The 27,487-nt window shown below is 42.2% G+C and overlaps 3 protein-coding genes across 5 annotated transcripts in view; 2 read left to right on the forward strand and 1 right to left on the reverse strand.

The window, feature by feature from the left end:
* Positions 1–203: 203 nt before the first annotated feature.
* On the forward strand, positions 204–1,351 carry LOC117895012 (BLOC-1-related complex subunit 6). 3 transcript variants are annotated; one of them, XM_034802364.1, is made up of 3 exons: positions 204–629; positions 691–1,150; positions 1,217–1,324. In XM_034802364.1, exons 1-3 carry the CDS (start codon positions 281–283, stop codon positions 1,257–1,259), a joined length of 852 nt encoding a protein of 283 aa, XP_034658255.1. In that variant the 5' UTR covers positions 204–280; the 3' UTR covers positions 1,260–1,324. The 3 variants fall into 3 exon arrangements, with proteins under 3 accessions (XP_034658255.1, XP_034658253.1, XP_034658254.1); XM_034802362.1 differs by having other exon boundaries at positions 207–629; positions 1,214–1,351; XM_034802363.1 differs by having other exon boundaries at positions 208–629; positions 694–1,150; positions 1,214–1,351.
* Positions 1,326–2,042, reverse strand: LOC117895015 (peptidyl-prolyl cis-trans isomerase-like 1). The gene is made up of 2 exons (XM_034802366.1): positions 1,880–2,042; positions 1,326–1,806 (listed from the first exon to the last, which is right to left on the reverse strand). Exons 1-2 carry the CDS (start codon positions 1,957–1,959, stop codon positions 1,359–1,361), a joined length of 528 nt encoding a protein of 175 aa, XP_034658257.1. The 5' UTR covers positions 1,960–2,042; the 3' UTR covers positions 1,326–1,358.
* Positions 2,043–2,839: 797 nt separating this feature from the next.
* The window catches only part of LOC117895284 (homeodomain-interacting protein kinase 2), a 40,716-nt gene continuing 16,068 nt past the window's right edge, over positions 2,840–27,487 (forward strand). The window contains exons 1-2 of the mRNA XM_034802820.1: positions 2,840–3,149; positions 7,889–8,572. Coding sequence (XP_034658711.1) covers positions 8,317–8,572 — 256 coding nt within the window. The 5' untranslated portion in view covers positions 2,840–3,149; positions 7,889–8,316. The remainder of the gene's footprint in view (positions 3,150–7,888; positions 8,573–27,487) is intronic.

The following is a 27,487-nucleotide window of genomic DNA, read 5'->3' on the forward strand; positions in this document are numbered from 1 at the left end:
ATAAGTCGCTAATAAATGTATAAAAAAATATTATAATTCTTTCGTGAATAACGCCTTCTAGATATTGTTAGGATCAGCCAACACAATGTAGATTTTCGCGACATTTAAATTGGCTCAGATCGTGGAGGCGGCTCTTATGCGTCCTCTTGTTGCTGCATTTCCGCCCTCGCCGCATCTGGTCACACTTCGCCCAATAGTTTGTTTTTATTCTGAAGATTTTTCGATTTTCCTTTGTTTGGCCTGTTTTATTCGCATCTGGTAGACTCCAGGGGCAATCATCATGACACGCCGCAGCCAGGACATACCCATTCGCCCGCGCTATGGCTACACGGAGGAGGAGAACGAGCAGGGGGAGCACATGCAGCGCACAAACAGTGCCACACCCGCCTCCTCCTACACAGAGATTCCGTTTCTGGCGCAATATCCGGGCGCAGTGCCCGAGCACGTGCTGCAGGACATCACACCAACGGCGGGGAACACGAACGGTCTGCCCGGCCAGGGCGGCGGCGATAGCTATGTGAATCTGGACTCTGGCGAGGAGGAGGACCAGCCGGAGGGCGACGACGATGACAGCAATTCCAAAGACAGCTCCGGCGAGCCGCTCCAGATGCGTGGCAAGTCGGACAACAGTAAGGGACACTCTTAAACTCGTCTGCCATCGTTTTCTAAAGCAATTTCCTGCCCTTTCAGCAGATATTCCCTATGGCGAATCGGGGGAAATGCGCCACTTTGTGGCCCACAATCTGGAGGAGAAGCTGCGCGAGGGTGCAGCCGCTGCCACGCCGCTGGACTACTCCTCGGAGCACACGACACCCTCCACATCGATGGGCCCCGGCGGAGGAGAGGGCATGCTCACGCGACGCTTTCTGCAGTCACGGAATATCCCCGAGGTGGATGGCAGTGTGCTCAGCGACATTGAGCTGGAGGCGCAATATCTGGCCACCTCGGTGGACAATCTGCTGGAGAATCTGGGCAATCTGCTGCACTCCATCTCCTCCATTACGGCGGACAATGTGGAGGTGCACAAGAATGCGGTGAACAAGCTGACGGACACGCTGGATGCGAATATCAAGTGCCAGTACCAGCTGCTGGCCAAAACCGAGGAGATTACCAAGTCCATGAAGCCCACGGAGCGACTAGGTCAGAGAATGTGAGTTGAAGAGAGATTTTTAAACCTTCGAAAGATCCTAAGGATGCCTTTTCCCTCCCACAGCAGGGAGATCAAGCGACTGGTGGATACGCTGGACAGCATTATGTAGCAGCCAAGCAAACAGAATTCATGGATTTTTTGTGTGTTTTCTAGTCATTCCATTATAAAGTAAATTACAAATTACAAAATCTTCCTCCTGCGGCTTCCTTCAAAGCTTCTCCACCTTGGCCTTGACTATCCGCAGTGGATCCACTGGCTTGTCGTTCTTGTCCGTCTCCACCATGCCTATGCGCTTCACCACCTCCATGCCCGTGTACACCCGACCAAAGATCGTGTGTTTTCCGTCCAGCCATTGGGTGGGCGCTAAAGTGATGAAAAATTGTGAGCCATTTGTGTCCGGGCCGCTGTTTGCCATGGACAGAATGCCGGCGCCCGTGTGCTTGAGATCGCCATGCAGCTCATCCCCGAACTCTGCGCCATAGATGGAGGTGCCGCCGCGTCCAGTACCCGTGGGATCGCCGCCTTGGATCATGAAATCTCGAATGATGCGATGAAAAACCACATTGTTGTAGTATCCCCGCCGTGAGAGCTCCGCAAAGTTGCGGCACGTGTTGGGGGCATGCTTCCAGTACAGTTCCACAGTGACTTCGCCCATGCTGTGCGGAAGAGCGGGAAAACCCCAAAGGAAATTAGTCGATTTTTGCACTGAGAAAGGTTTCCCGGACTTGCCTCGTTTCCAGGGTCACAAAATGTGGCTGCCACGCCTTGTCCGGTATGGCTCCAGCAGCAGGATCAGGCAGGGCCAACATTTTTATATTATCTTCTTGTTTTTAAGCTAAATTTGCGCGAAATTCGTGAATTGTTTACAATTTTTGTTTTGCTTGGTGCGTGGATTCGACAAGAAGGTGGTATTTAGTATTTTTCCCAGTCCCTAAAAAAAGGAGCAAGATGTGTGGCATTGAGAGGGTGAGTTTTAGCTTTCATTATTCAGATGATGAATTCATATCTCTGTGGTAGAATTGTTTAAATATTAAATCTTTGCATTCTTTTTGAGCTTCTAGCTGGCGGTAAACTAAAATCAATTTAAAAAATACACTATGTTCAAAATTCAACCTGCATGTTCATTCCTACCTATCGATATTTTGAGAGCTCATACTTGGACGCAAAACTGAGCTGGAGAGCGTTTTTCGTTTGACTGGTGTTCTTGCAGATACTGAGGAATCGAATTAAATGCATAAATAGAAGAAAAGAATGCAAATGATTGAAAAACTGAGGTTTCAAAACAGCCTATAAAACAAATGTGTAGAGAAGATAGGGTATATAAAGTGTCCATACGCAGCACAAAAAGGTAGTTGATATGTAGAAAATGTGTAGTTAGCCTGTAAAAAAATTGCTATCTATTTGTATTGCCTTCCATTATTAAACCTTTTTCTGTAAAAAATATAAATTAATTAGTTCCAAAATGCAGCCCATTATATAACAAATTGATTGGTTAATCGGATAAAATTATATTTTTAGTAATGAGAGTCTAAACTAACTATTAATCTTAAATGGAATATCAAAATTGGTTAATATGATTTTCAGCGGTATACTTTCGGTATATTTTGCATGAGGCAAGGTGTACTTCGGTATATTTCCGAGGGTCGGACGGTATGTCTCCAGATCCACGGTAACACTGCGTCCGCGAAAAACGAAACAACAAAATTCGGTAGGCGCTCCTAAGAAAAATCCGTAAATCCAACAAAATAACAGCCCGCCGTGGAAGAAATTTGAATAAATATTGTAATTTTAATGAACTGAAACGCGAAGAACGCGTCGGGCGCGTGATACTACGCAAGAAGAGTGAGTGAGAGAGTGCGAATGAAAATATAAAATTTTCAATGTGTAGCATACGGGCGTGTGCGTGAGTGAATCGGGAAATATGGCGAGTGTGTTTTTATAATCCAAAACATATCTAAAACTACACTTTCTTCATGAAACTTCAATGAAACCACAAAAAGTAAGCAAAAAATTCCAACAAATTTGTTCAAAACCAAAAAGTAACTCAAGAGAGAGCGAGCAAGTGCTGTACGTGCGTGTGTGAGTGTGCATGTTTTTTTGTTGGTGTTTTTCCTTTTTTGTGTGTTTGCTGTGTGAGACACCGAGAGCGAGCGAGAGAGAAACGATTGAATTGAAAACGATGAACCTTAAGTAGCGCACGTAGCGTGTACGAGGGAGAGAGAAGCATAATTTTCAATTGCATTTTTAACTTGTTTTCGCTATACAATTGTTGTTGCTGCTGTACAGCAGAGTGTCTCTGGCAGAGAAAAACTTTTCAAAAATAGCTGCCATATGGAAGGTGTGTGTTCTCTCATGCGGGTCCCATATCTCCCCCTTCCAGAAGGATGTTTTTTGTGTTGAAATTCCCAAGCTACCGTTAGCCATGTGGCCAGGGGACATTTTTTGATTCATTCATATTTGGTACTTTCATACGGTATTTTGATTTTTTGGGGATTTATTGTTGTTGGTTGAAGGGGAGTTAGTGTGTGTGTTTTGGGCTGGTCTTCCCCCTTTACACTGTCCACCTCTCTTTATCCGCCAGCAGGCGCTGCGTCATCATCATCATTGTCAAACGTCGACGATTTATCAAAGAAACGCCGCCGGCTGCTCTCACAACAACTAAACTCTAAGGGGGAGAGTAAGACAGCGTGAGAGAGAGAGAGAGTAAAACAAGAGAGAGAGCGTCGACACTCATTCATGCAAAGGATACCGAAATTCTCTCTTCTGCAGTCGGTACCACTGCCCGCGTTGACTGCGCTGCTTACAGAGTTGGCTTCCTTCTTCTTTTTTTGTGTGTTTTGTATGTAAATCATTTAAAGGGAAATTGTTGCACAACTTTAACGAGTACGCGGTCCGGGGGCGGGAAAGAAACGGTCTTTCTGCTTGTGGGTTTTCCCCGCATTGATTACCCCTACCATCGCTTTAGCAGCTGTCAATTAGTTTTTCCACAAGAAAAAATAAAATAGAACATTGTGGAGGAGCTACCATATGTTGGTTGGAGTGTCCCTGTTCTTACTCCCCCGTCCCCCATTCCCGCTTAACAGCTGTTGGAAAGTTTTCCACAAATGAGATTACCAGTGAGTGACCGACTAGGGTTGGGTGGCATTGGGGGACAGTGGTTCTGCAGTCCAGCTTTTATTGGCTTGTAATTGATGCCCCCTTCTGCTGTCCAACATACTGCTTGTTACACTGCTTGCCTCTCGAACTGCTATGCCCCCCTTCGGCTTGTGTGCCACTGCTTGTCTTTCATATTGACGATTGAATTGCGGCGTAGGCGATGGATTGTGTCGTAGGCAGAGGAGTAGATTGGTTGGTGGAGCGGCAAGACGAAAGAGGTGATGACGTTAGCAGCAAACCCGTTTAGGTTGAAACCATAACCGAGTTATCACCATATCCCCCGTAGAGGGCCAAGTCTGGAACTGGTGGAAATCCTGTTCAGAACGGCGGCAGAAAAACGAGAAACCTTCGAGCAGGGAAAATATACACATCTCCGCAGCCATCGCGTGAGATTAAACAAAATCTGAAACCAATAGGGAATTTCACATGTTACTCGCATTGTTATGGGAAAAGTAAACCATAAACAGAGGAAAAACCCATGAGAAAATTATCAGAAAACTGATTCAGACTACAAGGGGAAGGAAAGTAAATTAAAACCAATGAAACTATCCTTTAGATGTACAAATTGTATAGGCATAGATTTCTGTTTTGCAACGCCAAGAGTCTGTTCAGATATTTACTCATTTGGCGACTTTGGTAGATCATTTTACAGCTGCCTATTGCTGATTTTTCTAGTCTGGCTGAGATTTTCAGGGTCTACTGCTTGTCTCTGCCGTTCATTCCATAAAATCAATCGTTGGACATTGAAAAATGGTTCATAAATGTCACATAAGTTAAGATTTCTAAATGATGTGTGATATGAAAAATAGTGTAAATAATGTGGGTCCATTCACTGCTGTACTCTTTGGATATAGAGAAAGAACTCTCTTCCCTCTGTAACCCCCGTATTGTTGCCATTAATGATAGCTATTAGAGCCCTTATTTCCATTAAGTAGCTGTTTAACACAATCTCAGCTTCTTGAATGGTTTATTTGATTAAAATCTACGGCATTTTATTTGTTTTCCTTTGTAACATTTTCATTGCGGTGCTTGGAGATCTCCATGCTGCCAAAACCTTTCCTATGGGTTCATTATTTCTCTGTTCCTCTCCCTCTTTTTCCCTCTTCAGTGGAACCGCTTGACTTTGCCCAATTGTTGGCCCCAAAGTTTCAGCAACTTTTTGCGTGGTTCTTTCTTCGGCAGAATCCATATGTTTTCGTTTGATCCTTTAACAGGGAAAAACCCATGATTTTCCACGTTGTTTGCCTCTGAAACTAAATAAACCCCACCGCTAAGACCCCGTTTGACGTCGCTCCTTAACCCGCTCCCGCGATGGTCTTCCGATGTTCCCCACAAACCTATTGCTGCCTCCCCCCCACCACTTAAACACTGCTTTTCATCCTTCTTCCCTCCCTATCTCTCTGCCACTTGCCACATAGAGAGTGAAACTATAACTGTTTCTTGCTTTTGGACTAAAAATATGTTCCACACTCACTCAATCACACACACACACACTCACGTTCACCCCCTCTCTCTGTCTATCGCACGCCCTGTGAGTGTGTGAGTAATTAAGTCTGCCCACGACTACCACACCCGTTCCTTACCCACTATAATGCTGCCTAACCCATGCAACTATTTTTGCAAGTTGCCCCGCCCCTTTGCCGGCTCTTAGCCTCTGTCCCTAATCCACTCGCCAACCGCTGCCTGCCTGCCTGCCAGCCGCCTCGCTGTCCGCGTCGCTGCCGACGCAAATCCTTACGTGTCAAATGGAGCCACTCTCACACGCTGATGTGTGGGTGGGTGGAGTGTCCGGGAGGGCAGGGCGGAGCGGGACAGCACCCACGTAAGCAGCGCAAAAAAAAAGAAGTGATTTCGCGATTCGTCCCCCGGGCAGAGGCAGCAGCAGAGGCACCAGAGTGCGACTGAAGCTTGCGCCGGCGCCAATCCAGAGAGAGAGAGAGCGAAGCAGTGGCAGAGCGAGAGCTTGCTCTGGGGCCTTTGGGGCTTAAACCTCAGTCGCCAGCCACCGTCGAGAGTCTTTCAGCAAACGGCGTGGCAAGCGGACGTTGCAAGCGGCATGCGGCAGCAAAACCAGAAAAAGCAATAAGAAAAAACACAGTGAGAGATTGTGTAAAGAGAGAGAGACGAAGTCGTCGTGTACTGTGTACCTCCGTGTGTCCTCTGCCTGGAAGCTGCTGCTGCGGCAGCAAAAAGCAAGTCGCTGAAGAAGAAGAAGGTGCAAAAACAAAGTAAAATTCATAAATAAACAGAAATTCCGACCTAAAAGGTGTCCCCAGATGGATGGCAGGTGTCTCTCCGGCTCTATGTGTGTGCGTGTGTTAGTGTGTGTCTGTGTTGCTGTGTTTGCGAAAGTGATGAAATATTACGACTTGAACTTTTTATGTTTTGCAATTCCCCCCACAAACAAAACAACAAACAAATATAAATATTAATTTAGTTACACCCAAAAAAGAGAGAGAGAGAGAGATACGCAGATAGAGAGCTGATAGACTGAGTGCAAAAACAACAAAATTAAAGGTTTTTTATGGCTTATGACGCTGGTGCGCTGCTTTAAACTATGCTTATGATTTGTCTAGACACTGCTTAGGCCTTGCACAGAGAATCTGCTTAGACGCACTGCTTAAGCTCTGCTTTATCTTCACCGAAACTCCGCTTATGCTCGGGCCTTTCCTCTGCCCAAGCTCTGCTTTGTATGCTGCTTCTGGACTCTTCTGCTTGTTCTTTGCCGGCTGCGCTGCGAAGAAGTTTACAAATTAAATGCGTGTGTGTGTCTATTTGCATGTGTTTGTGCATGTTTGTTTTTATCTCCTCTGCTCCTCTGGCTCTCCTCTCTTTTCTGCCTTTCTTTTCATACAGCTCTTCCCATTCGCACTTCTTTGGTTGATTGTGAGGGCCTGGATGAATGAAGAGAGCAACAGTGAAAGAGAGAGAGAGAGAGAGAGAGGGAGAGAAGGAGGCATAAATAACTCTGCTGGAACCGGCTTTTTGTTGTTTGCTTTTGAATTTGTTGTTGCTTTTGCTCTTTGCTTTTGGGTTTGTTTACGAAAAAGTTGCCGATTTGGTCGAATTATCGAGGATTTCTCGGGAATTCTATTCTTTGATGGCAAAGTGCGTAGACGAAAAGAGAGTCTCAGGCCCAAACACATCCGAGATGTGTGTGTCCGTGTGTGCTTTAGGCCAAGTGCGTAATTTCCAGAAATTCTGTTTTTGCTTTCTGCCTTTTTGCGGTTCTGCCTGCCGTCGACGTCGTTGCCGCCCCTCTCTGGCTTGTTTTGATAGTGTCCGGGGCTGCTCTTCCCCTCGTATTTCTGTACGCTTTTTGCGTAGTTTTTTTTAGTGTTTCCCCAAGCGCAAAACAGAAAAGAAATAAAAAAAAAATAGTAATTTATTTTTGGGTGTTGTTTTGGACAAAAACATTTGGAAATTTTTCTAAAATAAATTAAGTGCAAAGGTGTCGACGGGGACGTAAGGCAGCCGAGTGTGGTGTGTGTGTGGAACGTGATTTGTGGTAGATTATATTTTTCATTCATTTTCCCACATATTTTTACTGTACTAATACCAAACTTTTCTCTTCTCTTGCAGATTCTATTTTAATTTGTTAAAATTTGTCTTTGTCTTGGATAAAAAAGTAAATTGTAAATATATTTAGAATTCTTCGTATTAAATTTTAATCAAACGCCCAAAAAAAATATTAAGAAAAGAGTTACCAACAAAAATTCCAAAGAAAGGAAATGAAAAGTTGTCAAAAATACCAAAATTTGCAATCATTTGGTCCAAAGGAAATCGTCGCGACAACAAGAACAAAACTTTGGGCAAAACGAATTTGTAAGGAAGAAAAAAGAAAAGGACCGGCAGCTCAGAGAACCACTCCAATGAGATCCCATTGAGTGTGCAGAGAGCAAAAGGACGTGACGAGAGAGACAGACAGAGCGAGAGAGAGAGATAGAGATAGAGATAGAAGCAGAGGAGCGAAAAGAACACCATAAGTCAGAACGGTATAGCATGCGCCAATGAGAGCGTCCCACCAGCTTAGAGCGTCCGATTTCGTTGACTACGCTGCCGTCGTGGGAGTGGGAGTGAGAGGTGGTGTGGGACTGGGTCTAGGACTGGAATTGGGCGAAGGATCGTATTACAGCAGCGATCTAACGGCATTTGTCGTGGAGCAGGAGCAGCGCCAGCATCAAAGGGAAGCAGAGGCAGCGGCAGAAGCAGCAGCAGCGGCAGCAGCAGAAGCGGCAGCAACAATCAAACGAAAACGTCAAACAGGTGAGTGTGCAAGACAGAGACGACTGTAGATGTAAGCAGTACTTAAAGCAGTGCACAATGGGCTCTTTTTTACAGAGGGTCTTCCTTGAGAAACAGTCAGAAAAAGTTCAGAACCTATTTATAAGTCGAAAATGTCCTTTAATTTCCTTTCTGTGCTGCACATCCACCCTCCTCTGATAGCACTTATCGATTGCTGCCAATCGTTTCATTTGGCTTCGAGTTATCGTTATCAGACACGCGCTCTGTGGCCAGCAAATCGAAAGTGGGTTTTATTAATAATATTATTATTTGGCGTAGTACATACATACAGTTGTGTTCAATGAAATAGTAGTGCCGCACCCCATCACTTTCACAACTATTTTTGAGACCCTTCCAGTCTTTCAAATGAAACAATTTATACCTTTTTGAAAAGATTGGAACGTAAGCATTATAAACCCGATGAAATCTTATTCCATTTGTATTCCATCTTCTTGTTTTACATGAATTTAGAAAAATACCCATGAAAACTGCTGTTCAATAAAATAGTAGTGCTGGGTGCAAGTATTAAAAAAAAATTTAAAAACAAATAAAATCAATTGAAAAGAGTTACCATCAGTAAGCTTAGTTTATATATTGAATATTTTTAAGAAAGATATGTTTGAATATAGCGGTACATTTGTTTTTGGAGCGTATAAGTAATCATTGAACGGTCCAATATGGGAGACTTTAGAATTAGACTAAAAACTAAAATCAGGAGGTATAATGGAATTCAAAACTAATTTGAATGTGCTTTTACTGTTATATTTAATAGTTTAAACTAAAAGAAGCACCCTGAAAAATGATTTTTTATGCGAAAAAGTTGTATTTTAGTAGATGGTCGAAGATGGTCGAAGGCAAGGTCAAGGTCTTCAATATCCTCAAAAATTATGAAAACAATTTTATATCACTCTGTAAGTGTTATGACAGCTCGTTGACGAATGACTTCATATTATTTAATTGCAAGAAGTCCCAGAAAGCTACGCGTTTGTCTCTGAGAGTATACGGGGTATACAGCTAAAGTTTGCAAGAACGCATGTGGCTGAGCTGTGTCGCAGTGACAAAAAAATACTTTTGACTGATGAGTGTAAAGTTGTATAATATGGTAAGAAATAACAAAAAGAATAGGTTTGGCGTTCACAGACATCAGATTAGTGTTCAAATTCTTGAAAAAAACGGTATTGGGCATCTTGGGCTGATCCTTATGAGCTCCAGTCCACATGAAGTGGTACTTCCTAGCCTCCTAGTTGGAGCCTTTTATAAAATTGTGTGGGCCAGCATGCTTTTTCATACATTACATTCTTATTCCAGTTGAAAAAAACCTTTGAAAAGGAGCTTTCAACAAGATAATGATCCGAAATACTCAAGAAAGCTCGCCAACTGGGTGGTGAAATGGGGTTTCATCTGAAAAGATCGGCGTTTTTCGATGTTCAAATCAGTCCCTGGATCTGAATGTTATCAAAATATTATGGGGAAATGCCAAATGCATTATAATAAATGCAATTCCGGCATCCAGAGTAAGGTTAGAGCCAGTGGTTGAAAAAGGAATGGCTAAAATCCTATTGGAGCTTGGGCAGGACCTTATTAATTCCTTCCAGGCGGGAGGAAGGAAGTAACTAAATCAAAATTATTTAAAAACTAAATATTAAACCTCAAGAAACATTTAGAATATGACAGATAGGTATTAACTTAAGTTTCGGTTTTTTTTTCGATTTTCAAAAAATTCACTACTATTTCATTGAACAGCAGTTTTTATGGGTATTTTTGTAAAGTCATGTAAATCAAGAAGATGGAATGCAATTAATCCAAAATTCCTTCTGGTTCGTAATGTGTACATTCCAGGCTTTCTAAAAAGGTATTACTTGTTTAATTTGGATGATTGAAAATGTCTTAAAAATAGTTTTGAAAGTGGTGAGGTGCGGCACTACTATTTCATTGAACACAGCTGTATATGTATGTTTTTATTTATTATTTTGTTGCTGTGCTGATTCCTCTTCAGTTTCGCTTCTTATCGCTTTTGCTTTGTATACTTGTGCCACTCCACTCCCCCCAATCTGCCCCTTTTTCATTGTTGATTATCACAATGGACGCCTCTGCCTTGGTTACTTGAGAGAGGGAGGGAGAGAGAGAGTGCAGCTCACATGGTTTGTTCTGTTCTGTGCTGCTCTATCTTTACCAGAGACATTCCCAGACTTTTGCTCGTTTTGTCTCCGTCTCTGGCTTACTCTTTCTGCTATCTCTGATTACGTTTGCACGCTCAAACATGTCTGTCTCAGCATTTGACACAGACACACCACTCCCCTACATACACTCTCCCCCAAGCTGCTTTTGACACCCCTACAATCACCCCTGTACAATCCCTTAATTTAGTATTGCTTGTTTATTTAGTTTGTTTCTCAAGATAATTCTGTAAAACTTTGAGACGTGAACTCTTATACAATATTCGTAAATTGTTAGATATACAAATTATCGCTTGAAAACAGCTTTTTGCAAGAGAACAAAGTTAATTTGAAAGATAATCCAATCAGAACTCTAGAAAACTGTACGCCCAGGTGTTATTTTATAGCCTAATAAATTGTATCATTGGTATACGATAGCTACGATCGATCTTTAGGGGCCTACAAAGTTTCAGCCCAAGAAGCTTGACTTTTATCTTTTATTTTTTGTTGATGTTTTCATGTTTTGCTTTCTGCCTTTGTTGACTCTTGCTTCTCTCTTTCTGCTGGGTTTTTGCCTTACTTTATTCGCCTGTTTTTTGTGAGTTGTTTTTTATGACTATAATGATTTATTGCTTGATATATCACACGCTTCCACACACATACTTACACTCCTACAGCGGGAAGGTCTCTTCTCTTCTCCGTTGTTAACCATTTCATTCCGTTCCATTCCGTTTCTTACTTTTTATTCCGTTTCACATTGAAAATTCCAGCGGACGGACGCAATTACCACCCCAATTGTCTCCCAATCTAAATTTGTCTGCTTCTCCTCCTCTTTCTTCTACTTCTCCTCCTCTTTCTTTTGCTTTTATGTTTTTCTTTTCCCTATATTTACTTTTCGCTTATTGCGACTTACAAAAATATTTGCTGTAGTTGTTATTTCTGTCGTCATTCGCTTTTCGAGTCTGGAGGAATATTTTCTGTGCTTTTTTCTGCATTTATTTAAATTTTGTTTATCTGAATTTGTTCGGTTTTGGTTAGTCTTATTCCAGCATTTTTCAAAATTTTTATTCGCTCTCGATTGGGAAATCTTTTATTTATTAAGCGAATTTATAGACAGTTGGATCCATCATTTGGTCATGCCTCCTAAAATGCGTTATTGCCCCAAAAACCATTTCATGTATTGTATATTTTGCTTATCTTATTGACATTTCTACCATATCTTTCTGGATTGTTTGCGAATTTTCCGCCTATACAATTGATATTTTCAATGCTTCTTTTTGTTTTTATTTGCTGGATTATTTTAGTGCATTTCCCACTTATCTTGTTGATAGTTCCATTATCTTATCGCTCGCTTTTGTTGGCTGGAAATGTTTGGCAATTAGTTTCAGTCAGAGATACGAGGGGTGGTGGCAGATTCCATTCGTATTTTAGTGAAAAACTAATTAAAATTTTGGTGTTTCTTGGGTTAGCGATGCTTAATGAAGATTTTAAGTTCAGATTAGCAAAGGATTGAGGGAATTAAACAAGTTTTATCCTTAATTTAGGATCAAGAATAAATATTTGAAGCTAATTAGCGCATTTCCCATCTTACCATTCAAATTTAAATCAAGATTTCCCGCTCAGAGATTATCAAAAATGTGGCGAACCCAAGAAAGCACCAAAAAAATGGCAGTAAAAAGATTTATTTTCTTCATCCAGCGGTGATCTCTGATCTCTCTTATCCCCTCTCTCTCTCTTGCTCACTCTCCCTTCCCACCCACCTCATGGCATACCATTCCCTGCCCCAATTATCTTCTCGCTTTAACATTCTCAACTTCCTCTGCGGTTTTCCCGCATCTCCCTAACCATCTCTCTCTCTCTCTCTCTGTAGAGATCAACGTTTGCTTTGTTGTTGGACTTTCGCTCATAAATCTTGTCGTTTCTGCTAATAATTTGCCCTCACTTCTGCCCTTGTTCTCTCTCCCTCTCTTTTGTTGCTCTCCTCTCCTGTGGATCGCATTGAGTGGGAGTGAAAGGAGCTTAGGCACAGCTGCGCGACCGACCCCAGGCACCCGGCCGGCTATCATCTGTCTATCTGCCTGTCTCTCTTCCTGCCCCACACTCAGCCTGTCTGTCCGTGTAGGCGTTCCTTTTTAGCAATTTCTCTCTGTACAGTGTGCACACACACATACCATGAATGTTTATAACCGGTGCGAAGCCTGCTCTGCTCTCCTTTTTCGCCTGGCTTACAGTTGTTTTTGGGCAACTTTAATAACGGAGAATCTTTCACTTTGCCTCCTTGTTGGTGGCTGCTGCTGTGACGGCGCTTCATGTTGTTCCACTGCTTTCTGCTGCTGCTCTGCCGTCTGCTGGGCTCCTTGTTGATTGATGTCGTGTTATTTGATACATTATATGGCCCCCATGCCATTGATGTCATCACGGCGTGTGAAATATTAGAGATGAGAGCGTGAGCATAACACACCCTGTAGCGCCTGTCTCTGGAAACAGGTTCCATCACTCAAAATAGGTGGCAAACAGGTTCCACACTCACTCACTCTCAGGTTCCCCAAAAGGGAAATTGGTACACGCGTGCATCTCTCATTAAAGCTGGTTTCCGACTTCCCCCTCCGCTCCGCTCCACCCATCTTTCCCTTTGACTTCTTGTTGGTTATGTGATACGTTAATGGCGGCCCAGGCCCTGCTTCTGTTTATGGTCGTGCGTGTGTGTGCGTGTGTCTGTGTGCGTGCGTTCGTTTGTCGTGTGCTTTCGGCGACACACACAAAAAGCAAAAGCCACAAAAGTAGAAAAGCAGCGACGCAGCAGCGAAGCCAAGGCAGCGCCAGCAGCAGCGAAGGTTTCTTCAAAGATATTCTAGGCAGCGTCGCAGCCCACGCACCAGAAGCCAGCAGAACAGAGGGAGAGAGCCAGAAAGATAGAGGGAGCGTTGGGAGAAATTGAGGGCAAAGCTCACATGTCAATCATAGGCTTTGACGACTTCTCCTTTCGCTGCTTGTCCATTCAATGCTTCAACGGCACTGCTCCTGCTTCTACTGAATCCTCTTATAGAACTGATTCAACTCAAACTGCTTCTTGCCTTCGTTGAACTGCTTGCTTTTAGCTTAAAATTATTTTGTTAGCATTTTGGCATGTAAATAGCAAGAAAGAGACACGAAAGAGCGAGAGCAGCACATTTGTTGGTTGATAAGGGGGGAGAGAGATAAATGTAAATTGGAAATTGTCATGCCAAAAATCACGTAGCACATCGTAGACCTCCAAAACACTCACCGATCAACAGAAGACACAGACAAAACGGTAAACAAATGTAATTCAGATTCAGTTTTGGACTGCCATGCAGATTCGGACTCCGATTCGGAGTCGTAATGGCCCCCGTAGACCCGTGGAGCACAACGTGAGCCAACGACCGACCCAAAAGCCGCGTGAAACCCATGAATATAGTCATAGGCCTTGCAAATGAATAATTAATATAATTCCATTTGGGATTCACGGGATTAAAGGGGGGATCTCTTTCGGCGATCGATACTTGAAATCGAATACTTGAAAGAGAAGGTCAAAGGGAGAGATAGATACAAAGATTGCGCGAATGGGAGAGGGAGAGTGACAGCTGTCCTCAGTAGCAGTATCTGGCAGATACACAGAGCCAGCCCCCACAAACATTTCAATTAAACCCAAAAGCAAACAAACGGAATGATAGGCAAACAGAGAGAGAGAGAGAGACAGACAGAGACGAGCAATAGGCAATAAGCAAAAGATAGCTAAAACCAGATAAAGCAGAATGCCCAAAAATTATCTTTATGCTGTGTGTTTTTATATGGTTTTTTCGCGCTTTTCCTTAAATTAATTTTGACATGCCACAAAAATGCGACTATGTACCAGCACCCCGCCTGCCATGGTGGAAATACATTGAAAGCCAGCCTCCCTTTGGGGGTAAATATTTCATAGATAAAATTAGTGCCAGTTCCATACCATGAAGAACTCGTAATATAAACTATTTATTTTCCTGCTGAATTTACTCTAAAATAGTCTGAAGTCGTGTACCTCCATTAGAGCTCTCACTGTATTATGTAGTCAGTCGTTGATGTATGATTGATAGGGTCAACTTATTTGAGGCCCAGACGACTGGCATGAAAATGTGTGCGTTTTAACAAAACGATGAATGGAATCTGCTTTTTGCCCTGAAGGTGACTCTGACAAATTCTCAAGAGAGAGAGAAAAACGACAAAAAGTACTCGAAATTAATGACAAATGGGGGACTACGAATGGGGAATGCTGTGGGGTTTGGGAGAATAATTGTGGATTTTAAAATATAAATAAAGAAACAATATTTTATATTTAAACCCTTTAAGATTATATTTTTGTACATTGTTCTCTGATTGGTTTTCCATTAATATATTTTATTCTTTTATTGCAGGTAAGCCACGAATTTTATTGGTGGGATGCCCCCTTTGTATTGTAATTAAGTGAGTTTTTGTTTGCCAAAATATGATAATTCCTTGGGTGGGAACACGATTTTCCATAGTTGGGTTGACTCTTGATAGATCTCTGCTGCTGGGAGAGCACATTGATTTCCACTTTAATTTTTGTTGGTTGCTTCTGAGAGATGTCTGCCTCTCGCTCTCTCGTTTCATCATTGGAGAAACAACTTTGAGAAATCGGACCAGTTTTTCGGGGGGCTTTCGAGAACTTGTTTCTTGGGTACACAAATACAAAGCATACAATTTCCAGTCACAAAGTTGGGGGAAGTTTTTTCGTTGTTTTTTTTGTATTTTAATTGAAAATAAAACTTGCAATCTCTCGTTGCTCTCCACTGTGCTGCTGGCTCTCTTCTCCACTCCACTCCACTTCTCTGCATCTTCTCTTAAAGCATGGAATGGCGACAAATGGAGGTCAAACTTGAAATTCATCATTCACCAAAAAAAAAGACAGACAACAGAAAAAATCGCTTTAAAAACAGTTGAAAGAAAATTCGCATTGGTTACAGTTTGCTCTCGCTCGCTCGCTATCTCTCTCTCTCTCTCTCTCTCTTTCGCACTGTTAACCCTCACTGTTCCCCTCGTCGTCTGCTTTAACCCTCGTTTGGGGAAGCGGTAAACCTTGAGGTTGTTTGTTTGTTATTTTTTGTATTTTTTTTTCATATTATTTTGTCGAGCGGCGATTGTCGAGCGGGCTGTCAATGTCTGCCGTCACTTGTTTTATTGCGATACGTTCTTCTGTGTAGCTGTATAGTATCTGTGTATCTGTATCTCCTACACATGTGTGTGCTGTTGTTTCTTTTTGTATATTTTGTATCTGTATAATTCGAGTGCGTGTGACAATGCAGGGCCTCTGAGTCGCTCGCTTAACAACAAGCAGCAACCGCGATTCCAGATACATTTACAGCCACAAAAGATACACAGATACAAATGTACAGTTGCAGATACACAGATACACGCGAGTGTACGTGTGCAATATTGTTGTTGATGTTGTTGTTGCCTATGGAAATTGAATCTAAATTGGGTTAACAAGTGTTAATGAACAATTCCCACAACACACAACCAAAAAAATAAAAAAAACTGCATCAACAAGGGAATGGAAATGGGGAGAAAACGCAGAGAAAGAGACAGAGAGAGGGATACGAATGGTTGTGGGAACGTAGAAGCAGCGCAGGCAAAATGCTGATGTGAAAAGTACAGTAACCCCCCTCGCTGACTGTAGAATCTCTCTTGTCAAGCAAGCCAGAGAAGTGTGAGAATTGGAAGAGAAAAGAAAGAAAGAGATTCTTTGGAAAAAAGCATACAAAAACACGGTTGATCAAAGGCAGACAGACAGACATTTTTGAAAGAAAAAGAGACAATTGTGAGGGGAACAAGATATTCAATTAGACAGAGATCTCTCCAAGACTAATTTTCTGTACACAAATTTAGTTTGTTTCCATGCTCTATAGAGCAATTCCTCCTGCTAAAGCCATTCTGGGATACTCTAACTCTTTTGTTTTCTATGCCACAGTTGCACTGTTCTCCATCAATTCTGTTAATAATATTCCCATATTCTTAATAAATTCACTCCAAAGTCTCCCAATATATACCATAAATTCTCCATATAATCTTCACTTCTCCTCCATATTCTTTTCTACCCTCCTACCCTCTTCCCTCCGCCTTATCGTATTCTCATATTTCTCCTTCAATTCTCTTTATAATTTCCTCTACATCTATAGCCATATCGGTTTCCTCCTCTTTATGCATTAATTTCTATTTCAATCAATCAATTTTTAATGAAATTTCGCTCGTTTCTTTTGTATTTTTTTTGGCAGTCTTACCTGTGGGGCACAGATTACGCAAATCACCAGAACGAAAGTGGATAAAGAAGTGAAAGAAGAGGGGAAATAGGAAAATCAGAGGAGAAAGAAAAGAGGGATCAGTGCAGGCAGAGAGGGAATGTTTTGCACAAAAAGAATGAAACGAAATGAAAGTAGAATCAAATTAAATAATATCAAAAGCTGCTTAAACCCAAGGGCATCCGCCGGCTGGGTGGGTTTGTCGTCGGCCGGGTGAGGGGGGTGTCGGTGTGTGCAACAAAGTGTGCGATAAGTGAAAAGAAAAACACAAAAATAAATTGTATAATAAAGGTACAGAAATAGAAATTCTCGAAACTTACACAACACCCACGCCCCCAGCGAGTGGGTGTTGCGTGGTGGGGTAGGGTAGGGTAGGGGATGATTCAGAGCGTAATTGGTATTACTACCCCCCCGCAGCACGGAAGGGGGACTTGCCCGCCACCCGTCACAACACATTAAACGCAATTATAGAAAGTCAATTGAAAAGCCGAGGGGAAAAAAACACTGCGCGGCTGTTGAAAGGCTTAAAAAACTTAGCAGAGTAGCGAGGGAAACGAGGATTTGGATACCCTTTAATGGATAATTTCCATGGAAACAGCGAATAAAAAATCTCTAGAGAATTCAAAACGAAGGAAAATATTTATACAGAAAAAGTGTTAATTAAACTTTTGCCTATAGCTGGAATACCCTCTCTAAAATATATAGGGTATGTTGCCTTTGCCTTTGGGCCATTGCAGGGAATCAACGTACAAAGCTGTTGGCGCGGTGGTGCTGGCAGGGGGTGTTCATTATCCACAAAAAAAACCCTGCACATTGGGAGATGGAGATGCAGAGACCGCAACACGTGCCTCTCACTCCCCCCTGGTCTCTAACGGTCTGTAACCTCTCGCTCTTGCTATCTCTTTCGCTTTGCCTTTTTGCTAATTCCATTTGCATGCTGTGGAGGGCCGGTCGCCTGTGGGTGTCGTTTCTATTAAAATCCTTTTGCCCTGCTGTGGGGCAATACCAGATAAACAAAATGGGTGACACTCAAAGAAAGAAAGAGCTAAGAGATAAAGTTAGAGAGAGAGCCAGATAAAGTGGGAGATAGAAAGAGAGGTAGATGTAGTGAGAAAGAGCCAGCAAATGGACGTTGAAGGCGATATTCAAATGGTAACTTTGGGCAGAAAGAAGAAAAAGCTGAGGAAATATTTAAATAATATTAGAAAATATATTTCATGGGTTCACTGAAGATTCTTGCAGTTTATTCTTAAAACAGGATCTTCAGGGGATAATATCGTATCCAGTCTTCAAATAAATTCTCTATAAATCGGTGAGCATTAATTAATCATTCCTGTTCCCACTGTATTTAATTACAGTTATTTATGCAGTGTGCCCACAGTACAGGGGACTTTTACACTCTGCCTTTTTGCTTCAGACCTTAATTGTGCAAAGCTCTCTCACTCGGCCCCCACTGGGCTTAACAGCTTAGAGATCAAATCAATGGTATCTTTCCACTCTCTATTTCGGCTCTGTCGCTGCTCTTTTCTCTGCTCTCCTTTTCAATTATTTCGCTTATCGAACTATCTTTAGTGGCTCTGTGTTATGTTGTTTTTGTCATTTTCGCTTTCTACAGGTGTGTCTGCTTCAACCCCAACCCCCCTTCGCTCTCCTCTCGCTTTCTGTTGACTGTGTTTGCGGTTTGCAAATTCGATGACTAATGGATGGGATTTTTGCCTGTATTTGTGCTTGCTTTTTGCTGTTGCTATTTTTATGCCCTGCCAGCCCCGTCCCGCTGTCACCTTTGAAGCCAAAACAAGTTTTCAACTGTTTTTTACTCCGCTATTATTATTAATTATTGTTATTTTTGTTATTATAACCGCAGTTGCGGTGTGCTTGGGCGTCGTTTCATATAAATATACAAACATTTTGTATGGATAACCCTCTAAAGTTGCTTTTTTGGTGTTTCTATTTATCTTTATACGACACACACGCACACACACACAATAAACCGTACCATAAAAAACAGTATTCCTCTGTAGACATATTTATTGTCATATATCCGGATATGTCGTATGGATTTTGATATCCATTTAGATTAGACAAATTTGTTTAGCTCTGCTCTGCAGCTCCGATCTGCGACGACCAAGGCTAAAGCGTCTTTAGCTGTCTGTAGATTTATCGATTTTATTTCCATGTAATCGGATGTGCTTCACAGATCTGCAGCACAGCAAATCGGATTGATTGCTCGTGGGTTTTGCCCCCAAGGTTTCCATTCGAGCCAAGGGGAAGTGTAGAGACAGATATGTATACACACAGGAAAGCGTTTTTCGATATTTAAATAAACATTTCTGTAGAGTTAATGGACCAGCAAGTACCCCAGACCTGCGACAATGTCCATAGATATCCATATAAATATATTCAAAATTGTATAAAACTTCAGCGTAGATCCCATAAAACACAGAATTTTCCTTAAGACATGTTTACAGAATCAATTTTCACTGCATTTTCATCTAGAAATATATTTTCTTGTACCCATTGTTTGTATAAACTTAAAATGTTTTACATTTTACGACGCCCCAATCTTTAAATCTTAAATTGTGCATAAAATAAATATATTTCAAAAATGCAAATATGAAAATAAGCAACAAGAAGTCTCTGCTGCTTTTGCTTTTGTTGGGTAGCAAGCATAAACAGGGAAACAGGGGGGCAAGGTACGGCATGACGACAAAAGTTATGCGACAGAAATGCTACCTCATCTCGAGACATTCATTCCCGACCTCCCTTTCCATCTCTTTCTGACTCGCTGGTGCTGCACTTAAGAAAAGACTGCAAAAAAGGAATAAGAAAAGCTGAAGCAAGAGGAGACGCAGAGACAGTGAAGCAGTGAGGACAACATTCTCGTCCAAAAAAGCACCAAAAAGAAAAAGAGTTCAGAAAATTGCAGTTAGGCAACATTGTGGTTGTTGGCTGTACTTTTGTTTAGTTTTTGGAATACCCTTTTTTTTATAGAGGGTATGATAGTAATTGCTTTAAGTTTTTTGCAGTTATGAAAGGGTTTTCTCTGTAATTTGCTAAAGAACCCCAAAGATCTGATAGTCAATTCCTAAGGTATTCAAAGCTTCGACCATCTCTTTTCTTGGTTTCAGCTGCGTCTCTGCTTTAAGGCAAGCCTCTCGAACATTGTGCATCGCTCATCGTTCATCCTACATAAATATGCACTCTCGTATATTCCTCTGTCTTATTAAACGGCTAAAATATAAATATTTAAAATGAAAATTGCCTCCGTTTTACATGGGATGGGGCGGCACGGCACGCCTTTACAATATTTTTTGACTGAGCGAAAGGTGCCTCAGCGGCTCTCCCGTCTGCCGTTCGGTTGCTTCGTTGTTCTGGTTTTTTGGTAATTAAGTTGAAAATATTCTATAGCTGCCACATAGTCTCCACTCGACTCCGCTGGTCTGTTTTGGCTCCCCTTTTTCCCTGCTTCTGCTTCTACTCTGTGTTTGGTCTTGTTCTTCTCTTTACAGTTTCTTTTTTTGTGTGTTGCACGCATTTCTCCGCTGCTGCTGCTGCTGCTGCTGCTGCCACTGCCATAGAGAAGGTGGGGCAACGGCGCCAATGAAGGGGGAGACGTTGACGTTGGCGTCGTCGTCGTCGTCGTCGTCGTCGTCGTCGTCGTTGCTGTCGCCGTCGCTGCTGTTGTTGACCGCTGAGTAGGGCAAACGTTGTTGTTGTTGTTGCTGTCGTTGTCGATGTAGTTGTTGTAGTTTGTGGCTTTTGTTGTAATTTCTTTGCATATTTAATTACAGAATTGGCTGGCATTTCTACACCCCAAGCTCCCTGCCGCTCCTGGCCTGCCTCTCCTTCATATTATTATTTTTATCATTTTCCTTTTGTGAGGCGCCTGCCTGGATGGAGATTGCGTTTTTGTTTTACTTTTTCTCATTTTGTATTTGTTGGAAATCTATTTTGGAACACAGCTGATTGGATGGGACGCAATGGGATGGCAAACTGTTATACTTACAATGAAAACTGAATTTAATACAGTAAAAGCTGGCTAGAGGGGACAGGGCAGGAGCTTGAGGATACCATGGGAAGGGATTTAAGGGAACAAACAGCAACATTTCGCTGCATGTTTAGTGGTTTACCCATTCGGTATCATATTTCAAAGTTGTTCCTCGTAAACAGAGTATCTCATCTTATCTCTTTTTGACTTGTTTATGAGGCTTGACTCATGATTAAAGTCTATAAAAAATGTGGAAAAACTACAGATAGTAAATGATAAAGATACCATAAAAACTATAGTTATAGATACTCGTAGTCGAGGAGTGTATTGCCTCGTTAAAATAATAAAAGAGAAATCGATGGAGAGAGCTAGAGTGTGGAATGAAGTCTGCAAGGTTCCTCTCCTTCATGGGTTTGCCATTATAAATCTTGCAGTAATCTTTAATCCCACTTGGAACCACCATGACCAATACATTAGCAAGCCAAGCTTTTCCGCTTTCCCGTTCCACTCTGGGAAATTCCACAGTACGAGGAAAAATATTCCATAAATCTAAAACAAGAATTCGCTTATTGTTCTCTGTCTCTCTCCCTTTTGTTGTAATTTGTAATTGCAGTAAAAAAGAGAGAGAGAGAGAGCGAGAAACCACAACATTAATTATGCATTTTTGTATAATTTTATAATTTATTAAATTAATGCTTAACAGTTTTTGTATAATTTATTAAATTAATGCTTATTTGTTGGACGATGAATTATGTTAATGGCGCTGCTCAGCTCTGTCTCTCTCTCTCTCTATTTATGGTTTGCATTCAGGGGGTGGAGAAAACCCCACATTGAATGGCCTTTCAGTCTTCCTCTTCAGTCTCTTCTCTTTCCCACAGTAGCTTTCCTCTGGTGTCTCTCTTCTCCGCCTCTCCGCCGTCTTTCAGCTCTTCCCACTCTCTTTATCCAATTGAAACTTGTCGCCTGCCCCCCGCCTGGCTCCTGCTCCATGTGTCTGCTGTCTGGTAGTTTTGGGCAGGGGGGTGCTGTGGGCAGAAGGGGCTTCTTCTGGCGCTGTACTTGACTGCGGCGTCTGTGACTCATAGTTTGTTATGTCCACTGCCCTCCTATGTCCTCCGTCTCCACTCGGAAACTGTTGCAAATACCCTGCCACTATAAAAACGCTCTATAAAAGAGGATTTAGGCTTTAGCTTCGGCTTTGGATAAAGATAAATGATGTAGATGTTGTATCAAATGAGCGATCTCTTGAGGAATCGCAAACGTTTTAGGAATTTAGACCCTTTGGCAGCATTGACTTCCATCTTTGGGACTGCATCTCTATATCATGATTTGTTTGGAAACGTAAAAGGGTATCCAAAAGGTCTGGCCTCTCTTTCCATTCAACATTTACGGCTTTCTGTTTTTGTTTTGTCTGCGTTTCTGTAGCTGCTATTCTGCTTCTTGCTCTGCCTGTGCCTGTGCCCCTTACTCATCCTCTTCTATTAGTCATTGGACATTCAGTGAAGTGAAATGTTGCAACATAAACCCCACCTCCCGTATACTAGCGCCAGTCGCCTGTCCTGCCGCAGCCTGTGGTTCCACCCCCAAAAATGGATTATAGACCATGATGTCAGCATAGTCTGGCATTTCCATAGCCACAACGCCCGAACGCCTCCTGGTCTGTGGCGCCCCCAGCCCCTGCCTCGTTCTGTGGCCCCTGCCCTTAACCTACACCAATGTCATTGAGAGAGTTTTTCCCCATCGACAAACAGCGCAAAAGTTTTTGTTCATTTTTTGTTTGGGTTTTTCCTTCTGTTTTTCTTTATGTTTCCTTTTCCTGTGCTCCCCAGTGCTCTCTTTCTATGGATTTTCCTCTTCCTGTGCCCCCTGCCTCTTGTCACGTTCAGGGGTTTCTGTTTTGTCTGCTTCTTGTCGCAGCTCCTTGAGGGTCCTGCGCTTCTTACCTCAATCTTAGTTCCATCTTTTAGTGGACTACTTACTCCTCACATTTCTTATCCTCAGCTGGAATATCTTCTTTAACTTTTGTTTTTGTTACATTTTTATGTTAATTTCTTGAAGAATTTTTCACATTTATTTTGGCATTTTTTCTACCAAATATTTTGTATGGGTCTTTGATTGCCGGCCACTCAATTTCTCATACTTTTCAGGGGAGGCAACTCTATTAGGGGATTTCTTTACTCTCTTCTAGCCACTACTTTCGTCTGCTTCTTATCCTTCTACCTCCTCCTGCCTATCGTGTGCCATCTGCTTATTATTTCATTGCCCGAAATTTCGTTCAAATTCATTTTCGTTCAACGTTTTACCCGGACTTGAAGTTTCCATTTCCGTTGAACTATTTTCTTGGGGGCGTGAGGCGGAGTTAGACGCCCAATTTTATAGGTATTATGTGGCTAGGGGGTGGTCCGATGTGGGGTGGGTTCTTCTCTTATATTTGGGGCTCCTCATTTCGGGTCTTTGAACTTGTTTTTCTTGTTTTCGCGTTTTTGCGGCTCGTAACATTAAATGTTGCGTTTTGTTGTTCGGCACCCCCCTGCTGATGCATGTTTTCTCCTTCATTCTCTTGCCCCTCCTCCTCTTCGTCTTCTCTTTCTCGCATGTTTGTTCGCTTCTTCTTTTTGCTGGCTTTTATGGCACTGTGTTGCCTGAAATGAAACACATTTCGTGCGTTTTATGCGTTGTTCTGTTCACCCTGGCGTATGAGTAATCTTTACGAAATTCGTTTCATATTGCGTATACGTCGGGATGGTTTCTTAAATTTGAATTCATGCGAAATATTTCATTTTTTTTTATTTTGTTAGGAATAATTAAATGAAAACAGGTGTTAGAGAGGGAATAAAACGATTAAGAAATTGATGAAAGTTGCTGAGAAAGAAAAGTAGACAGGAAATAAATGAAAGAGAGAATATGGAAACGATGAGTCGCTAGAAATGTATATTCTGTGGCTATTAATCGATATGAAAACCGATGGGAACCGCCTCTAAATGCGTGCGACCCAAAACGGGTTGGGGGCATTTCAATTACTAGAATATTCATTATACAACAGGGACGAGGACCATGGGGCAAAACCAATCGACTTGTAAGTTGCAACAACAGCTCCCCCTGCTCTTCCGCCACTATCCACCATCCACTATCCAAACAACATGTTGTTGTTTTTAGCCAATAATTTACATTGCAACGATGGCATCCATATTTTATAATATTCAACAGAAAAACAGCTACACGAGCCAGAAATTGGTTTGTTTTTCCATTCCATTGCAAGGGAGAGTGTGGATTGAAAAGGGTGGAAGGATGGTAGAAGAGGGTCTCTGGAGAGGCTATGGCGCGGCAGGGGAATAGAGGAGTGCAAGAATGAGGCTAGGCCCATCAGCAATGTGAATAATTCATCATGCAATTCATGTCATTCGCGTGGCAGTGGACAGACCCCCCGCTCATAACTCATTTCGCGCACAGAAATGTCAAAATTTGTAGCAGATTAAAGAGAGGGAAATTTCTGAAAAGCTTTCCTATAGAAATACAACAGAAATACCCGCTCCAACTCTCCTTATCACTACTCAAACAGATAAGAATTGAGCGTGGCTTAATTTCTTCGTTATCTGCGGCAGAAAAAATCATTCACAGCTGCAAAAATGAAGACTCATATGACCCCCTCCGACCCTTTGTTATCAGCAAAAAGGGGAATGCATTTTTGCAATCAAATTGCAATTTGAATGGCGAATGTTGCTATCTCTGTTTGGCATCTCTGAACATTTATGACAATCTGTCTGCATTGCCCCCTCCCGCTCCTTCACTATATCACATGTGCGAAAAGTAACCAAAAAGTAACCACAAAACCGTAACAGCAACCGTTAAAAGCTCTTCGCACTTGGGTGGGAGGTGAGACAGATGCAGTGGTGTTGGAACAGCAAAGAGAGAGAGAGAGTGTCATAGCGGGGGGTGCCGTAGGTGCTCAAGAGAAGGAGGAGAGACATAGCGGGTATTTGTGCTGGAGAGAGCCATGGCGGGTGGTGGTAGATGTTGTGTATGGTAATGTCATTGCACTCTCCCACTCGGACATGCACTTGCGGTTCAGTCATCATCATCTTTAACCGCAAAAGCAAAAGCAGAAGGCAACAGCAGCAGCAGAAGAAAAACCAATACGTACATACAAACAACAACAAGAAATGACAAATTTCAGCATAAATAACAAATATTGCAACATGCATGAATTATGACAATGAAGAAGGAGGAGAATAAGAGGGGAACATAATGATTTTAACCCATAATGATGAAGATTATGAATTGGTGAATGATAATGAAGAAGCAGATGAGGTGAATGATTCCGTGGGGTGTACAAAAATTAATAATAAATGCAAAGAAATGAGGATTTCCTTTGCTAAGGAAACTGTGATGATGATGATGCCGAAATTTCATTAAAAAATGTCGTAATCTATAATGAAAGAGCACATGCCCGCCTCCCCACAGCACCCGCTACTGGCAAGTCAAAAGTGGAATGCATTTGAGATTTAAGAAGAAATATCAGACAAAAAATTCCATTACAAGAGACTGAAAAATATTTTCCAATTGCTTTTGCTGCTGCTACATGCATCTCTTCTCCTCTTCTCCTTTTCGTCTCTTCGCTTTTGACCGAGATTTTTCTGTTGGGGACAAAGTCGAATTTCTGCTTTTGCTGCAGCTTGTTCTCTTTGCCTTGCCTGCCCCTCTCCTCAATTTGTGAGCTTAATGCGATTTCAATTGTGAGCAGCAGAATGAGACAGATCGCTAGTGAGGGGTATCAGAGAGAGAGAGACGGACAACAAGAGCAAATCAATGGAATGCGAATCAATAATCTTAAAGTTGTGTGTTTTCATTTAAATTGCATTGCACCACTGCACGTTTGCCTTTGCTTTTGCATTGCTTTTTTATCTCTGAATTTGCACTGCTTTTGCTTCTGCTTCTGCCATGCCCAGTGGCTGCAAATTCGTTCATTCGTGATTTCTCATTTACAGCTCCGCTTGGCTTTTCCTTTCCTTTCGGTAACCCCTTTCTGACTGCACCTCCCTGCTCCTCTTGCAATTTTCTGTTCATTTACGTGTGTCTTTTATTATTATTTTTTTTGCGCGCCTATTTTGTGTGTGTTTTCAATCAAATTGACACGCTTTCCCTTTTTTGCTTCATTTCCTTTGCTTCGTCGCCTGTCTGCCTGCCGGCCAGCCTGACGCTGTCTTCATTTGCTTTTGCCTTCTTCCCTTCCTTCTTTAGGCAGTTTTGTATTTGCATTTAAATTACATTGGAAACTGAAATTTGAAATCGTTTGAGGTTTTTTCGGGTCTGCTGGGAACCGTCTTTGACTGTGGGATTGGCTTGAACTTTGGAACTACTATGAGGTGAGGAGAGGCGCATGGGGCATGGCATGGCATGCCAAAATTTGATACTTTTTTCGTTAATGATCCCTCATGGCGCAAAAGAAAAAGGATCCGAAAATGAAAAAGAAAAAAGTGTTGAAGGAAAATGATGAATAATCAAGTAGTCACATGAAATTATGCAAGAGTGAATGATTGAGATGTAGCATGAGTCTCGTCTATTGCTGACGGACAGAACCCACTCTTCTGCCTGACCAGACACATGGTAGAGTGAATGATTGTGAGCAATATCTCCACCATATTAATTTAAAATTGTATTTTCCCCAAATGCATCTCACTTTATATAATTAGTCGAGGAAATGATAGAGGGCATTTCATCTAAGCAGTTAGAGACATGCAAGTAGTGTAAATGATTAACCGTAATGAGTCTCGTCCATTGCAATTGCAATTTGTGCGAGTTTTCCCATTCTTCTTTGCGTTCGCATGCGTCAGATATGTGTGCATATGTGTGGGGTTGGTTTGCTGTTGTTGTTGTACAAAGTGTCGTTGTTCCAGTTCACTCGATGATGATGATGACGATGGCGATGATTATGATGACTTGTTAGACTTGACGCACAGCAGAGTGTGGGCAAAGTTTGGCAAAAGGAGGTGGGGAGATGCAGATGCTGTTTGTCTGACGTTGCTAGAGCGCGAGAGCGGTGCTGGTGTGGCTGCTGGAGGGAGAGAGGGCTGGTTGCTCTCTAATGCTATTTATGTTTGTAGTTGTTCTTGTTCTCGTCTCGTCTCAAGTTATAAAAAGAAAAAGGTCAGGTAGTCAGCCTTCTTTGTTTGTCACTCTCTGGAACGCACTTTGCAACGCCGCGCTCTCACTCTCTCGAACTACCTTACCTTCGTTTCTTTCTAGCTTGTCCTCGAGGCTACTTTTGCTATCGCCTGCAATGGACATGCGGTGCGATCTCCCCCTCCCCCCCTTTCCCTTCCTGCCCGTCAAGTGCTTTTGACCTCAATTGAAGTTAACTCCGCTTCGTTGGTCATGTCAGTTACAAAAATACCCTGGAATATATGGGAGCATTGTATAATTCACCCATAAGACCCCACTGCAC

Source organism: Drosophila subobscura, chromosome J, assembly GCF_008121235.1.
Source record: "Drosophila subobscura isolate 14011-0131.10 chromosome J, UCBerk_Dsub_1.0, whole genome shotgun sequence".
NCBI lineage: Eukaryota > Metazoa > Arthropoda > Insecta > Diptera > Drosophilidae > Drosophila > Drosophila subobscura.